The following is a 17,350-nucleotide window of genomic DNA, read 5'->3' on the forward strand; positions in this document are numbered from 1 at the left end:
AACCCCACGGAAAATGAGCCTTTTTCGCCGTAGGTTCAGCTTGACATTTAACAGGGCACGAACAGGGATTTTATTCTAATTGTGTACCCTTAGAAATACTGCTCCATTTCCACCAAGAGTTCTATGTAAAGACAGCTTACATACATTTATTCTGAGTACAGTACCAAGAAAAAAAGGGCCAAAACCATGCCGTTTTACAAAAAAGGGTGCCAGTTTTTCCCAATCAGTGTCCGAGAGTCATGTGACGAGCCGCAACTGAATGGTTGACTACAGCTGTGATTGATACACAAGACATGGAAACTGGCTGCAGCCACTTTCCATAGGTGTGTGTGTAATTCTTAGCCGCGCTGGTTGAAATGGCAGTTGGTTGCGGCACGCTGAAGGTGACCAATCACAGGGCTCCTCATAATTTAAGTCCGAATTGCAGGAACGACAGGCAACAGCCATTGGGTGCCAGTGCACGTGAGCACGTAGATGCGGACAAAGATCACTGCCTGTCCGCATCCTGTGTCTCTGTGGGGTTCGTGGGAGCGGGGCGGATGTTGGACCCCACAGTTCTGGGAGTACGCTCCACGCAGGCCCTCTAGGATTCAGTTGGGCTGGCCCAACTATGTTGACCAAGTTCTATAGAAAATTTCTCAACCTTATCCAAGTTAATGCATCTCACACTTGACACAATTCATCTAAATTACAGCACTTCAGCTATCACAGGACATTGTAAACAATATGACTTTGGCATAGACCAACCCCCAGAACTGTGGAGTCTGACGTCCGCCCCGCCATGCCTGCTCCTGTTCGTGGGAGCAGGGCAGACATTGGACCCAACAGTTCTGGGGGTAACTTTGGCACATGCAGGGCACATGCACACTGGACCTCTGTCATGTCTGCCCTGTAGTTGGGCCGGACCAACTATCATGACTACAGCACTATAGTCATGATTGTTGGGACGGTCCCAACTATGATGGTATAGTTGTGACATAACAATGACACTGTTATACCCAATTGTCAAAGCTGTGTAGTCAATTTTCATCAGCAACTAGTGCTTTTGTCACCTTTGGCGTGTTTGTACATGTAACATGTGTAATGTGTGATCATTAGGGCCAAGGCCTCTACCACAAGTTGAACTGAACTTGGACTAATCTTAGACTAAGGCCATGAGAATAGAAGTCGTAAATTTTGTCGTAACTTTTCATTATTATTTTATTTCAACCTCCAAGTGGGCCAAGACATGCTAGAGACACTTTTCAAGTATAATACTGCCGTGACTGCCAAACTACAGCCAGAAGCCTTGATGAAGGATGAGCTACATGTAGGCCCGTCATCAGTTCATGGATCAAGTCAAATGGGGATCTGAACTATCAGTGTCCAACTCTATTTTCTTTTTGGAATCAATAGCTCAGGGCAATCCTCGCATTCGTGCATTGTGAGCTTAACACCTGGACATACAAAAGCCATCTACACTGAGCGAAGTATGGATGAAATGCATGAATGTAGTTTCATACAGCTGCTAGAAGATCCGGAACTCAGATTTTTGTAATTTGTGTCTTTCTTTTACAAACAATGAAATTTTTGGAAATAGTGATTCTTGGGGGCAGTAGCGTCGGGACGTGGGTGGTGGACGCAAATCTACAACTTCTATTCTCATGGTCTACTACCGAAACAGAATATCTCACAACTTTGAAAACAGCGCCGTGGGCCTACCCCTCAAAGGCTTAGAAGTCAATGGCTACGCAGTCAAAGAAGGTACATGTATATCTCAGGCGTTGGCTATGCAGAACATGCAGAATGGGGGATATCCAAAGTACCGGTAGCTTTCAGGCGGTGGATGCACATATGGGCATGAGAGGGCGCTCTTATTATTCCCTGTACTTCTAATTGTCCCTAGAGGACCATTTGGAGGTTACAACTACATGGTGCAAGGTACTCTCTTTCCCTAAAAGAAAGAAAAGGTTGATATGACACATGAATGGGTTGGACTGAGGAAAGTGTCAGAGTACAACATAGTCTGGTTGTTCCTTACTTGAAGAACTTCAAGTCGTTACTCCGTGTGACTTGGTGAGACAGTTGTTTACGTGGGGTTGTAACACCATGTGTTTTTTAATCGAGCTTTTGATCCAGTAACGCAAACTCCATTTTTCACTCAAATTTTCCCATGAAAGTAACTGTGAGGTACATGTACATGTAGAGTATCGAAGTGAATATGTCACATGTGCAGGTATGTGTGTAAAAGGCATTAGCATGGCAACCAGCGTGTGGACCATGCTCGAGCATACTCCATTCACTTTTACAGCATTTATTGATTCTCCATGACACACCACTTTGGTACTGTATACATGCAGCTTTTGAAAAAGGTGTCATGAAGATTTTAACCATGAGACAGAGTAGTTTTTGAAAAATCTGTGAGTTTCACTCACCAATCTCTCTCATTTCCACCCGATGACGATCACGCCATTTGTACTTATCCACACTGCATATGCATCGAGCCAATGGCCAAGCTTGCTCCACATTTTGGATTGACTATTTTCGGTCACAGCTACACAACGCAGCACATGAAGCACATCCCGACAGTATCAACTTACAAGTCATACAACAAGGATGGTCACACAGTGAAAACAAGATCCCATCTCTCTTCTCTGAAAAAAAACTCTGATGAAACGTACCAGTACAAATTTTACCCCAGTCCCACAGTAAAAGACTTAATAATGCACATTTAAGCAGTTCCCTAAATTTGGCAAAAAATTTATTATATCAGCAAATAACCAAAGTAATTCACAGTAACTTGTTGGCAGTAGTAACAATATCACCAATTAGCAGTCGAAATGTTATTTGTAAAAAATCATGTTAAACATTGTTCTTAAATTCTAATTAAATATTAAATCCACATTAACTGTAGTTATACTGCTGAGAAGTCCACTCAGTATTCCTTATCTGGTAATAATTTTGATATTTTTCTTCCTAGATTGAGGAATACACAAATAGTGTGATAAGTCAAGCAAGCAAAAGCACTTTGTGAAGTAAAATTGGTTCAAATTTTAATCATCAGAATGTAATTTCTCACCATGGTTTTCAATGAGATGTAACTGAAAACGATATCTTGCATTGTACCAGATTGATGAAGAGGCCGTCATTCAACACAAGGAAAGGACAGACAGTCCCCAACAAACTGCTGAAAGCCCTTGGAAGAAAAAGAAGTCTCATAAAAAGGTTTCCCTTTTCATCTTTTTAAATTTCTTTCAGTGAGTTTATGCTGTATTTTGAACTTGGAAAGTTGCTTCCATTCAGAGTGTTTTATTTTCAGGTCAGATTTTTGTAGCATTTATTTTGTACATCTTCTTTTACCGTTTAGCTGGATTTGTAAAAGAGAAAAAAATCCAAATTATCTAATTAAACTCTAAACTTCAGCTTTCTGTGTTCGTATTGAGGTCTTGAGTTGTGACAAACTTTTATACAGATTAAATGATGTACCATTTTCAACTGTCTTTACTTGAATTCTTAATTTTGGATTTCGTAAGGCCAAAATACAGTATCATCAAATAAAGAAAAACAAAACTTCTTGAGTGCTTTTCCTAAGCTGTAAATATGATTTCAATTTCAGCATGTGGAAATGGAAGTTAATGGACAAACTCCTGAAGACCAAGTTATCGCTGAAGATACACCAAATACCAAGAAGAAGAAACGAAAGCACAGAGATAAGGTCAGACCAAAACACAAAACCCTTGCCAAGGATGAGGAACTGGAGATTTTATACTTGTATAATCAGTAATTCACTGGCAACTCAGAGTGAAACTTCAGCAGTTGAAACAAATCCCACTTTGTGTAAACTCCTCAAATCGAACAGGCTATCTTAGTTCAAGTATAAAATGCATGTATACTGCAATACTGGACTGTTTTGGTCGATGCTTTGGAGCAGGCCCACAGGGTATGATTGCATTGTCTTTTAATTGATAATGCCGTGTCATAACTATCCACAAAGCAAACAGAAGAATTAGGTATGGTCAATGGTAGTAACTATGACAACAGAAATGTGGGTGAAAATTTTACAAAAATGATTTGACCAGGGTCATTTGTGCAGGACTTTTTGTGAATGTATATTGTTTAAAGAAATTCTAACTTGAAACATGTTTTAGTGTTGACATGTTTCTGTGTTTTGTTGGGTTTTCAGACTACAATTACTACTTGGTAGTCATATTGAAGATCAACCATTGTTATTTCCAACAGTCGCGTTTGTAGCATGTTGTGTCCAAATGTATTTGCTGTTGGAATTTTCAGGTGCCAGAATTACACATTTTCCAATCAATGATACTGATAAAGAAAAACATCCTCTCTGTCTAGACTCCGGACTTAGAATCATCCAGGGGTTTTCTTGATCAGCCCACTGTGCCTACAGAAAATCACAAAATGAAGAGGAAAAAGCACAAACACAAAAGGAAGGTAAGGAGACAATAAAATGAGTAGACAGACAGGACGGGGTCAAGAAAACTGACTGAGATGGCTGATTGTGCATGGGTGTAAGATTCATCCACCTTGAACTGGAGTGACGGGGGTGATTGGTTTAGTTGGACCTCTGTGTTTGGAAATTATAGACCATTTTTCTACAGAGCTGTTTGGGGAAATTGTATTCTAAACAGAAATCTAATTTAAATTGCTTCATTGTCAATGCCTTTTGGTTTTTACTTTTTCACTTTCTGTTTTAAAGGATACAGCAAGGTCAGAGTCGATTTCTCAATATGATGACTGCCCCTTGGAACTTGAAGATCATCCCAAGGAGAAAAAGAAAAGGCACAAACATAAAAAAAAGGTAATTTGAAAATGTTTCTCATTGTTCACTTTGAGGGTTATATTTTAGCTTTATATTTGACGTAGGTTTCCTTGTGCTGAAAGGTGTGTGCAAAAAAAAACCTGATTTAAAATCACTTCTGCCTTGCCAACACAGTCAGCCTGTGCTTCAGAAAGTCAGTGTCTGGCTAAAAACTGACCGATAACAAGAAGCTATTATTTCTTGCTAATTAGATGCATCTGATCTTGAATGTAATTAAAAGCATTGGTTCTGTTTTTCAGCCCTCAGAAAATATCCCCAGCAAAACCCAAAGTGTTGATAGTGAAGGAGAAAATCTTACTGAACAGAAATCTCACAGACACAAAGAAAAGGTGAGAAGGTCATATTGATAGTCATATTTTGGTACACTGATCACCATGAATTGGCTAATTTAAATAAGATAGTTGATTCATTCGGCATCTGAGCAAATTTCTGCCATGCTTCCCCCAAGGCACAGTCTAGCTGGGTGATTCTATAAATTGGGGTCCAATTTTTTTCGTGTCCCCGTCACATCTGACATGTGATTTGTAAGTTCAGAACACATTCTCTAATTTCTAAGAGTGGTGAATCAATGTAAATTTACTGCCAAATACAAATACTTTGAAGTCAATTTCAGTGATATTTCCATGTCAAATTACACAGGTCAGGTGTAACAGGGACCCTGAATTTATAGAATGCCCCTGCTACATGGTGAAAATAAGAAGTTTAATCGCTGGTAAAGTGAATATTCTTATCCGCATTGTCATTCAAATTCTGAAGTCTTTCTGCATTGAGATGCAGTAATTTATTCTGGTATGGGATTTGTCAGGATATGTTTGTAGCTATTGCTAGATTTGTTCTCAGGTGTGTCCAGGTTTTATCTGATGTCCAAGACTTCGTTATCCTATCCCCAATACTTCATGGTTGTTACTTACTCAATGTCTTCCAGGAAGCAGAAACCTCGGAGTCAACTACCCAATACGATGACCACTCCTTAGAACTTGAAGACCATCGCAAGGAGAAAAGAAAGAAGCACAAACATAAGACAGAGGTAGTTTGGACTGTGACCTTTAGTTGTCTTTGTTTCTATTCCAGTGTTCAACTTGGGGCAAATTTTTTGCTGCTGTGTGCTTCACAGCAGTTTTCTTTTACTGAAAGATATGCAAAAAAAGACAGACTATCACCTGTGCTTTGCCACAGCTGGTCACCTTGTCCTTCTTGATTTAACCTTCTAGATGAAAACTCTACAATAGCAATAGGCTGTTATTGTTCATGAGACGTATTTGAAAGAGAATGTAATTGTTATTGGCTCTGTTTTCAGTCCTCAGAAAATATCACCAGCAAAACCCAAGAAATTGATAATGAAGGAGCAATATGTCACAAAAAGAAATCTCACCAACACAAAAACAAGGTAAGGGTTCACCTCAGAAGTTAGCAAATAAAAGTAATATTCTGACAAACAAATATGCCAGTAATATTAATTTTAGCTTTGGGCCAAAGATGTAAATTTTATACCAGGTTTGCTGTTACAATGAGGTATATAGTAACCCTATATTCTTTGCGTGGCCTTAGAGTTGAAGAAAATAATGAGCATGCTTGGTTGGGCTTCGAACCTATGACTTTTGCTTGCCAGTGCAGACTGGGGGACCAGTAACTACTTGACCATGGTTTGAGGCATTTAGAGCGAGCGGATTACCACCGGGGACAAAAGCTCTCCACCACCGCAGTGATGAGCCACACAGCACTGCTACACACTAATCTGGCCCCTATTGAAAAGAGGTCAGCAGTGCGCTGGGTCGGTTTCGGGAACAAAAGAATCTTACGTAACACCGCACAATTATGGGCCTTTTTTCCAAGGCTGCAGACCTGGCTGAAATATTCAGGAGTTAATGAAGGATACCTGTCAGGTTTAGAGTAGTGCCCAAAGAATCCTTCATGTGGGTATAAACAGCCATTTAGTGAAATGATGAATTTTTGAAGAATTTTGAAAACAGAAAATCTTAAAAGGGACCCGGCATCTTGTCTTGCTCAAGAAAACTCCACCCGGCAGCAAGTGCTTAAGACGTCTACTTCAGGGAGCAGAAAGTCGTGGTTTCAAATCCTCATACCACTGCTCTCAGACTGTAATGAGAGTACAAGGGTGTAAGGGCAAAACCTGGTCTAAGATGATTGGTCATACAGGCTGTCTCACGGCACTGTGACCTTCAGCAGCAAACCTCCAACTGTCTTACGCCTGAATCTGTGTGTCAATAGGTTGATTTTGGCAGTTTCTAAATGTGTTCTTCAAAACAACTTTAAAAGGGAATTCCTTTAATCTGTCTGGTCATGATGAATTGATTGGATTGATAAATTTGATCAATGAATTTGTTAATGATTGTAATTGCTGGGCACCTATGGAAAACAGTGATTTGACACTGACAGGTCTCCCCAGGGTAAAGAAGAAAGAAAGAAATACAATTGGCCACAGCTCTGCACTTGTCAGTTGTAATTTTGTTGTAATTTGTAATTTTGTTGTAATTGGCCATCCTGTATATTCTTAAACTTTGACCTTGTTGAAATTCCTTTCTCTGAAGTCCATGTGTATTCAAACGCTATTCCACTGTGTTGTTAAATCTGAGGTGTTGTTCCATAGGCTTATCCAGTAACTTAAATGCTTAAACATCTCAAACACAGTGTTTGTACTTTTTATTTCCCTATAAGAAAGTTGACACACAAGAGTCAACAATCCAAAATAACGATCGCTTTGTAGAAAGTGAGGAACCCCAAGAACATCATCACAAAGAGAAGAGGAAGAAGCACAAGAAAAAGAAAGAGGTAATTGAAAGTTTTGGGTTGCCTTGGTTGGTTATTATTTTCTTACTTTTTCCATTGTTTGTTTCATCTAACTTTGCTTGTAATAAATGCAGCTGATTGGAATGTAATTCTTGACCTTTGTCCTGTTTTCAGTTCTCAAGAAATAGCAGAAGCGAAACCCAAGATGTTGATAATGAAGGAGAAAAACATACCAAAAAGAAATCTCACAAACAAAAAGAAAAGGTGAGGGGTCACAGAAGAGGTAATATTTTAATAGCATCACTGTCTCATATCAGCGAATATCTAACAACAGGATTGTAGTATTTTGATGGACTCTTGAACCTGTAGCCCAGCGACTGTTACACGGCTCTGGGTTTCTGGTCATCATTTTAAATAGAAAGAACAAGGGCTATGCAATGGTGCCAGGAACCTGTTACAAATTGTAGGACACATTTCCAACCTCTAAAGCTTCCTGGTAGATTTTGAAGGATCTGGGAGGTTACGGGATAAGCATGACAAAATAAAGGCTGTGTTATAAGAAATGTTATTGGGAAAAAATGGCATATTCAACATTTCTGTTAAAATTTGTACGTAGTTAATGAGAAGCGTCATTGTAAAATTTACCTTAGTGTGTGGATCTGCTTCAATTTCAATAAATTAGTAGTTTTAAATTTCTTTTCTAGATTGAAATGTCTACATCAAATCCTGAAATAGAACAAGAAGCTGCCGAGAATCAACATCACCAAGAGAAAAGGAAAAAGCACAAACACAAGAAGGAGGTACGTTGTGAATTTCAGCCACCAGCTTCATTTTCCTGTTTGGAATTCTGCGCATATTAGTGACATTTTAATGTTATTCCTATTTCTCAAAAGGCATTCAGTGATGCAAATAATATTTTGCTATTCTTTCAGTTAGAACTAGTGGAAGCTGTCGATGAAACACCTGAAGTGATCTCAGAAGATGTCCAAACTTTCAAAAAGAGGAAACGGAAAGAGAAAGAGAAGGTCATACAGTTTAAACTCAAAACTGCCCCCCATGCATCTCTCGTCCTTAGAAGCATCTTAAAGAAATTGAGGAGTCACTTCGCTTCATGACTTGATTTAAATGAGTCGGGCCCAGCTTCATTGACCTTCTGTGTAAATACATATCGTTTGGGAAATTGATGAGCTATTTGGGAGCTAGCCGTGAACCAGTCAAGAGATGTAGGATGTATAATCGTTTGGTTGGTAACCTGCTTTTGTTAAGCAGATGTTACCCTTGAGTGGCAGATTTATGTGCTTGAGAGCTTTTTAAACTTTGCACCATATTTTATCTATAGGACAAAACATTCGGCCCTCAAATCTCTGAGTTTTGTATATTTCAGGTCATTCGGCCAGTTAGCAGTTCGCAGCACATTTTCTAGTTTGTATTAATTTTTTGTATCTACAGACTGAAGAAACAACTGTCAGTGAAGATGTTAATGAAGTTCAAGGTGAAGAAACAGTGGTCGTCCCTAAGAAGAAAAAGAAACGGAAACACGATAAGGTGAGAAGGTTATGATAATTTTTCCTCTGGAGAATCAAAGTGTTTCAAGTGACTTTTTAATGTATCAACGCTTGGCATTCCTGGTCCACATTTTTGGACCTCATACCAAAACAGTTGGTATTTGTGTTGGAAATTCCAACCAGGGGGGTATGCGCAGTTTTTCTTCTTGGCTACTTTTATCTTGTACGCTTTTTATAAAGTTTGGTTTCCTCTTAAAATTCCACTTCTGTCATTCTTGCATGTTTTGCATGGAAATTTTTTTTGAAAAAGCTCAGATGACCTTGTAAGAACAGTATCCTTTGCTCTTAATCTTGATAAACAACAATACTCATGAATAGTCATTGCTTACATGCAATGATGATGAAGTTTCCTGGACACAAAATGGAAAAGCCTGCTTGTGATGCTCGCATTAATTAAAAAGAGGTACAGCCTCCAGATTACACCACTTGATTTGTTATTGCAGGGAGAAGTGCTGGTAGATGAGGAAAGTGAAATATTGGAAGAGAAAAATGAAAATGGAGAAAAGGAGAAATCTGCGAGAGAAAACAATTCTGCCGAGAGACCTGGAGATGGATGCAAAGCTGGTGACAGCAGCGACACAGATGAAGAAACTAAACAGAAGCTGAAACAAGAGTGGCAAGACAGGACGTCACTGAAGAAACTGCGAATGGTAAAGGATGATGTCCATAGTGGGAGGGTCAGGGGCAGTTATCATGTATGGGTGTGGTTAACTGCAAGCTTGATCAAATTAGTAGACACTTAGAAACCTAAGTTAGAAGGTCAATTTCGGGCGTTATTTTCGTATTACAAAAATATCCTCTTACCAACTAATCCCCCAAGAAAAAATACAACTTTGCAAGCATGTAGACTGGAACCCTTGCCTTGCCGCTTACAAGTCAAGTGCTCTTCTAATGAGCTACTTTGCAATTGGCTGAAAGAGCAATTTTCGTGTATGTTTCGCTTAAAAGTTTGCCCACCTCATATGTTGTGATAATTGCCCCCAGCCTTCCTACGAAAACGCATGCACAATGCTTCAGATATACGCCCATTTTGTTATAATTACCCTTAATTCTCCTAGGAAAACAAATTATGCCTCCAGGGCTGGTGGAGTGGTACAGAGTCTGAGCATGAACAGTCCTGTGGGTTTGACTGGCAACATGCACGCTTTGTTCACATTTCTATAGTGCAGTGTATGCATAGTCTGAATTTGTTCAAATCCACAGAGGCTCTAATGTACTAATAATAATTGAACATTTACACTGCGTCGTTTCCATAAAAATGATCAACGGCGCAGTACAAGTTGACGTAAAAATAATTGATTTAAGAAATGAAAAGATGAATGAATGTCACTGTGCTAAAACCCAAACCACAGTATGGGGATACGTCTGACTAGACAGCGACGTGGCGTTTGTTATATCCCACATCAGCATTTGTCACTGATGAACGGTACAAATTCTGACAAGCACTTCCTCATCACCAGAGAAGGGAAATGTTTCAACCAGGCTCAAGCACATGCCCCACGCCTACACAAAGATTGTACCCTCTCACAGAAATTAGTCACGTGTGTTGATGTAGCCAGCACCAAGCCCTTGTGAACCTACATGTATGTATGCCACCAGTGAGTTTCTGTGCAAAAATATGCCCCCTCTTCTTCCTATGCAAAGCAAAGAATGTTTTCTGCACCTTCCACCTCTAACTATTCCAACAACAAACCCTACCTGATACACCGAGGACTGGTGATTGGGTTTGCAAGTCTAGTCATTGTTGGAAATCAATTTCCTTGGTACATATTTTTTGTTCCTGCATCGCAGCACTGTATGTGTCACAAAGTAATACAGGTATTTAGGGGTTCTTCTCCCATTCCCCAAAATTGGACTTCTGATATTGTCTTTAACAGTAACCCTTGCTACATCTGAATACAGGTATGAAAGTTGCCCTCAAGGAGCCATGGACCAACACAGTTTAGAAATTCCTGAAATTTTGAATTCACACTTGGGGTTTTTTTATGAGTTGCCATAGCAATTTTGTTTTATTTTTTTCCCACCTAGCAACAACCCAAGATGTTCCTCATTGACAATTTCACTAATGACGAAGATCCAAGGATGACTTTCAAACCAGTTGAAATGAAAGACCTTCAAGATTTCCTTCAGTATTCCGTGATGGGCAATGCTGCCAACGTCAACAAAATCAGGTTGGAAAATGCTGCTAAACATTTGGTCCTGTTTCCCATGTGATACAGTTTGGAAACTTATTGATTCTTGTGAGACCAAATATGACCTTGTCCAGGGAAATGTGATATAAAGTCGAATTATTCCTTTCCTTAAAATAGTCCACTCATGTCAAGAGGGTAAATTTTCTCATGGAAGTTCAATGATAAGGTATTTTTCAGAAATAACATCTTCGATCTCTACAGTTTCAGGTTTTATGAACAAAAATGTTTGAAAGGATCTTGTTGATTGCAAGGAAGATTAAGATAATATTCTTCAAAGCCTAAGTCTGCATAAGTTAAGACTCAACTGTTTTCAAAACCTTTTTTTCAGTTGTATTAAGTTGGACTCCATAGAAGTATAAATGTATGGGAAAAAATTCATTTCCAGAACAGAAAAGGCAGTGGGTGTCTACCGTCTGCAAAACGAAAGTTTACACTGTGGGTTTTTCCCAGCCATGCAAAAACTCATTTTTTCATGTTTGCAACCCTTGTATTTTTCCAGATCGAGCCACAAATAATCATTGCACATTTTAATGCAGACTTTTGGAAGTTTTTTCTCTCTGAAAGATTTTGAGGATGTGGAGAAAGCTTACTTGACATGAAAGCTTTCATATTCCTCGGGCTGCTTGTCTGACATCAGGCGTTAAGTTGGACGCATTGTTCACATCCACTCTGTGGACGTTGACAGATTTTGGTCTTTTCTTTGGTAGATTCTGCAAGTTGGTGAGGCCATTGCTGGTATCCAAAGTCATGGTTGTCGTCCTAAATGGAGTTACAGATGCTTGCTACCTGGAGAATAGAGAATGTTTCCCCCATCTCAATGGAAAATATGACCTGGTAAGACAAAATAAAAGATGTACTTTGTGTCGTGGAGATGTCGATTTTTATTCATAAATACCTCAGAGAGTTTCCTATTCAATAACATGCCACTTGACCGTGTATTAACATTTGGTACTGCTCGCTAAGAAGCGATAATGCCCACTGTATACATTACGCCCTGGCGCCTGGACACAAGACAGTGTAATTGATTTGAATTGGTCAAGAGCCTGTGTTCATATAAGGAGATTCTTTTGGACAACTATAAAATAAAATGGAGAGGGTGTTTGGGAAAATGAAAATAAAATTCTACAACAAAATCATTGGAAATTATAAAAATCATTCGAAATCATAAAATCATTGGAAATCCGTCATGTATTGACTTCTTTTGACTCCCTGACTAAAAAAGGAATTTATGAATGGGAATAAATATATGCTTTACCGGCCAGGAGACTGAATGCTCATAGTGTCCTTGCCTGCAGGTTGGACATGAGTAGCATCCATTCTCCTAAGCCTGTCTTAAACGGCCAAGCACGTAGTTATTCCGTTCATAACAGATTGTGCCCAAAAATTCACAAGGTTACTTGGGTGGAACTTGAACCCACAACCTCCTGCCTACTAGGGTCTGTGAACGCTTTACACACAAACTAATGAACATCGTTATCGTGCAGGTTCATGCGCGCTTGGTGCAAGAGGTACTGAGCATGTGCACCAAGCGCAAAGTTGACATTTTTCCCACCAGACTGTCTCTGAGGGTGTACTCTTAGTCAGAAAGATTGTGAACAGATTTTTTTTTATAATTTTCCCATTTCCCTGACAAATTCACTTCATACTTGAGTCCAAAAATGGTCTGAAATTGCCTTCATATCTTTCTGTCGTGTTCATAATTTTTTTCACTTTTCAAGTACATATTGTTCCAGGCCTGAACAATTGTTTCCTCCTTTTTTGAGCTTCCACTGTGAGGCAGAAATATAACATCCCAGCCAACAGTGAGGGTCACTGGATTTTTCTACTTTGTATGAAATTTCACAAGTATTCCTTTTCACCAATATCTTTTGCTGCCGAATGTGCCAATGGAATATTTGTAAGGCCTGCAGTGTTCTGATGCATTTGTAGATGCATCCGTTCTGGATATTCACTGATGCATGAGAGAGGGCCTCCTAATAACACCTGACAGAAGTTATTTTGAGATTTGGAGATTCGTATTGTGGAGGAAGTAACGTGGAGTAGCTAGCTGTAACTCCGTGTTGGAAATATCCCAAAACGTTGCATGCGCCTCTTTTCAGAACGTCACCCACTCACAAAAGAGATATTTCCACCATAGTGTTACTGCAAGCTACTCCACAATGGATCCACTTTCTTGTCAATGATGGGTTCTCCCAGGAAAATCTTAAAAGTACTTGGATTTTGCGGTGATACTGACTGTCCTACGGTACCTTTTGTTTTCTCCTGTCTTCAGATGGGACAGATTCTCCATCCACCATCGCAGCCACAGCAGTCAATTCTGAATCAACTCCTACAAGTTGCAATCAGCAATAAACAGCTGAAGAAGAGAGCTTATCATGCTAAAATTGAAGGCCAGACATCTAAAGGAGGCCAGACTGGTAAGATGTCACTTGCATTTGATTTTCTGCGATAGCTTTGATGAAACCTTAATTTTACTGGGTGGTTTGACAACCCAAAAGGTGAAATTTGGAAGGAAAACAATTTTATTCAACAAAATGCACAGAATTCAGTGTGACTTGTTTTGAACTTGATTTTTGCCTGTAAGTTGAGAGTGTTGGCAACAACTCCACATGCAGATACATTCGTGAGGCAGGCCGCCGTACATATGGGCCAGTTGTATCAATTACCCAAAATCACAACACCGAATGTCCCCTAACCGAAGGATCGGTGCACTGAATGTTCTTGTGGACCCTTCATGTTGTTATGACAGCATGGTACTGGGCCTTCTTTGTCAGTGAAGGTGCAGCCCAGGGCCAGTGGGCTAACCTGGCAATGTTCATGTAAGAAGTCATGACTGTGGAAGGGACCAGGCTTCATGCCGGTCATACACACAAACATACCTGTATATGGTGCTGGGACTTACCAAAATGCGGGCACAGATCAGGTTTACAGTCATGGAGTTGCTTGCAAGTTTGGCTTTGCTTACAGCAACATCTGACAAAAAACATTGTTTTTGAATGGAAAGCAAAGCCGCTGTGTTTAAAAACTTCCGCAGCAGTTGTCACACCCAGTGCCGTGGCATTGCCAGCCAGAACCACACCCTCGACCGCGCACGGCCGCACCCACTATCTACTGAATGACGAGGAGAAGGCCAAGTGGAGGTACCCTCAGGCAGATGACCCAGAGTATACCCACACCGAACACAGTGACACAGTCAGTGACAAGAGCCCCATCGTCAGTGTGGATTGTGAAATGGTGAGCAATGAGACACCGATTGCAGACAGTTTGACAGCAATGTTTAATGATCGTAAACACTGACAGCTTCAGGGCCTGAAAGTTGGACCCTTTCTCTTTAAGTTATCATGTTATCAGCGTTGCACTCTCGTGACAAATCTCAGTAAACGTCATACTTCAGTAGACTGTATTCATGTATTGGCCATCTTGAATTGAAAGTGAGGCAAAGCCTTTCATTTTGGGTACCTGACGGTAAAAATAACAGGAACCAAATAAAATAGTTTAGAACAATTTAAAATTTGTAACAAATTACAGATTTAAAATAACTGAAAGTGAGGTTTGGTACCCAATATAGTCTGGCACCACTCCATTTGACAGATTACATTGAATATGATAGATTCAGGGAATAAGATTGTTTCTAAGATGGCTTCTCCATGAATAAGGTCTGTTAGACCATCACAAGACCATCACGATATCTCCAGTCTAAATTTAAGTCACAAGCTATTGGGATGAACTGTAACAAAAGCATTCCTTTGTCATTGTTCATCTTGTTACTTGTAACTGGTCTTGCGTCTGGTTTTATGACTGGTCTTGCGTCTGGTTTTATGACTGGTCTTGTGAATGATTTCAACGACTACAATAGCTAACACTTATAATCACACTCTGTGTTCTTTGTGACGAAATCATGTTTTCACCTCCTTGCCATTTTACAGTGTGTAACGAAAAAAGGAAATGAGCTGACGCGAGTCTCTCTGGTTGATGAGCAGTACACTGTGTTATACAACAGCCTGGTCAAGCCTCATAACCCCATCATTGACTACGTCACGAGGTAAATTTAACTCCGGAGGTTATAGTTCAGGCTAACCACCTGTAATTTCCATAAATGAAAAACAGAGGGTGGGTTAGAACAACATGTGCTGTGACTATTAACATGACAGGAATGTTTTTGACATAACCCTTGCATCTGATTCCAAAGTTGGAGAGTTAAGTTGTGTTTATTCACTGCAGTCAGTCTTTTCCATATCGTTGTGTTCAACAGTTAACTGAAATGTGAAAAGCACCTTCTAGGAAGTTTTACTTACATGTAACTCATAGCTGCATAACAATGTTACCAGAGGATGTAAGTGCATTGGAAATTTGTGTGCCTTTAGAGGTTGTCGCATCAAACGTAGGATTTTAAAAAAAGCATGATGGGGGCTACAAACTAATAAAGGAAAATTTTCAATAGATAAGGAGAGTTGTATAAAAATTCAGGGTCTTTAAAGTATTCTAAAATAAACTGCACTGAAATTTGAAGCTCAGATACATCTGCTTGTTTTCTGGTGTTTCAGAGGACGTTACAAAAATTAACAAATTACATTAAAAAATTGTTAACGCCTGGATATGCTAACTAGTTTGCTCTTGGCCAGGCCACGGTTCCTTTTCATGTCAACCGAGCAATTTTCATTTAACCTCGGCATTTGGTTGATGTCCTCAGGTATAGCGGTATTACAAAGGAACTCCTAGACCCAGTGACAGTGAGACTTGAAGATGTACAGAAGGATATCATAGCTCTGCTGCCCAAAGATGTCATATTGGTGGGACAGTCATTAGAAAATGACCTCAGGGCATTAAGGGTGAGGAAAAAGAATACTTTTTTTCTCCCTTCTAGTAATAAGTGGAACTTCTTTTTTATATTTAAAGTGATTGCTATGTCCCATTTGGTGAATTTCTATTGTGAAATTGCCATTTTTAAAAACAAAAAATCTTGAATAACCAATTACCAACTTAGACCATAAACATCTTGAGTAGAAGGATGTTGAAGCTTCAACAGATACAGAACTCTGCTGCCCGTCTCATTACCTGGTTCCATAAACATGAGCACATTACTGCAATCTTGAGGCAGTTACATTGGCTACCTGTTAAATTCCCCATTCAGTACAAAATCATCCTGTTAAGCTACAAATCCCTCCAAGATTACGCTCCCAAATACTTGTCTGACCTTATTTCTCCTTAGGTATGTACCAGACCCCTCCTCTCTGCCTCACAAAACCTGCAAGATAAGAGAGGCAAAACGAAGGCTTATGGTGACAAAGCCTTTTCTAGTCATGCTCAACTCTTTTGGAATTTTCTTCCGGTCTCCTTGTGTTCTGAACCCTGTTTTGATACCTTTAAAAGACAACTTAAAGCTTCCTTTTTTGAAAAATTATTTTGATATTTTCTACTTTGGTTTGTTTATATTCCTTTCTACTATGATTGATTTAATGGAATGGATTTCTTTCCAGCAGGAGTTTTCTTCATTGGTTAAGTATCTTTTGTTGGTTTTTCTTGTAGTAATAGTATTTTGTTTTGTAAAGCGTTTTGATATAACTTCTGTTATGAAAAGCGCTATATAAAGATAAATTATTGTTATCATAAAGCACCCCCTCATTGGTTGAAAAACACAACAGTAGTGCATGCATTTCATAGTCATTCATGAACCAGCAAAATCCATCTCCAACCACCAAAGGAGCCTTTGTTGCTAGGAGAATAGCGCCCTCTCCTGGTTTCACTCCGGGCAGATAAGCATGGTTTACATTTCATATCTTTGTACCTTTGTTTTTCAGTTATTCCATCCTCATGTAGCAGACACAAGTAATCTCTTCACTGGTACCTACCGAGTAGCACTTCGTAAACTGGCTTGGAAATACTTGGGGTAAGACAGAGAAGCATCAACTATTAATCGATTTGAAATGGAAATAATTTTGAGAGGCCTAGTTCAAATCGCTTAAATTTACAAAAGTTGTAAAATGACTAAGTAAGATTTAGACGGACGTTATTTTTTAAGATACTTA

General features: G+C 39.4%; 1 protein-coding gene across 5 annotated transcripts in view; it reads left to right on the forward strand.

Annotated features, from left to right (window-relative positions):
* Positions 1-17,350, forward strand: part of LOC110976077 (uncharacterized) — a 30,504-nt gene that overhangs the window by 6,784 nt on the left and 6,370 nt on the right. For 3 of the 5 annotated variants that reach the window (XM_087139424.1, XM_087139427.1, XM_022229045.2), the window contains exons 2-21: positions 3,109-3,204; positions 3,596-3,694; positions 4,333-4,431; positions 4,697-4,798; positions 5,059-5,148; positions 5,745-5,846; positions 6,117-6,206; positions 7,496-7,609; positions 7,742-7,831; positions 8,272-8,367; positions 8,500-8,592; positions 9,017-9,112; positions 9,576-9,782; positions 11,161-11,303; positions 12,032-12,158; positions 13,597-13,741; positions 14,359-14,558; positions 15,251-15,366; positions 16,015-16,153; positions 17,123-17,211. In XM_087139424.1, the coding sequence (XP_086995550.1) occupies positions 3,109-3,204; positions 3,596-3,694; positions 4,333-4,431; positions 4,697-4,798; positions 5,059-5,148; positions 5,745-5,846; positions 6,117-6,206; positions 7,496-7,609; positions 7,742-7,831; positions 8,272-8,367; positions 8,500-8,592; positions 9,017-9,112; positions 9,576-9,782; positions 11,161-11,303; positions 12,032-12,158; positions 13,597-13,741; positions 14,359-14,558; positions 15,251-15,366; positions 16,015-16,153; positions 17,123-17,211 (2,333 nt within the window). Of the gene's footprint in view, positions 1-1,613; positions 1,744-3,108; positions 3,205-3,595; positions 3,695-4,332; positions 4,432-4,696; positions 4,799-5,058; positions 5,149-5,744; positions 5,847-6,116; positions 6,207-7,495; positions 7,610-7,741; positions 7,832-8,271; positions 8,368-8,499; positions 8,593-9,016; positions 9,113-9,575; positions 9,783-11,160; positions 11,304-12,031; positions 12,159-13,596; positions 13,742-14,358; positions 14,559-15,250; positions 15,367-16,014; positions 16,154-17,122; positions 17,212-17,350 lie in introns of those variants that run through there. The other 2 variants (XM_087139426.1, XM_087139425.1) reach the window with 2 other exon arrangements.

The sequence above is a fragment of the Acanthaster planci genome, linkage group LG07 (genome assembly GCF_054643075.1).
Source record: "Acanthaster planci isolate LZ-2023a linkage group LG07, COTS_SCS, whole genome shotgun sequence".
Taxonomy (NCBI): Eukaryota; Metazoa; Echinodermata; class Asteroidea; order Valvatida; family Acanthasteridae; genus Acanthaster; species Acanthaster planci.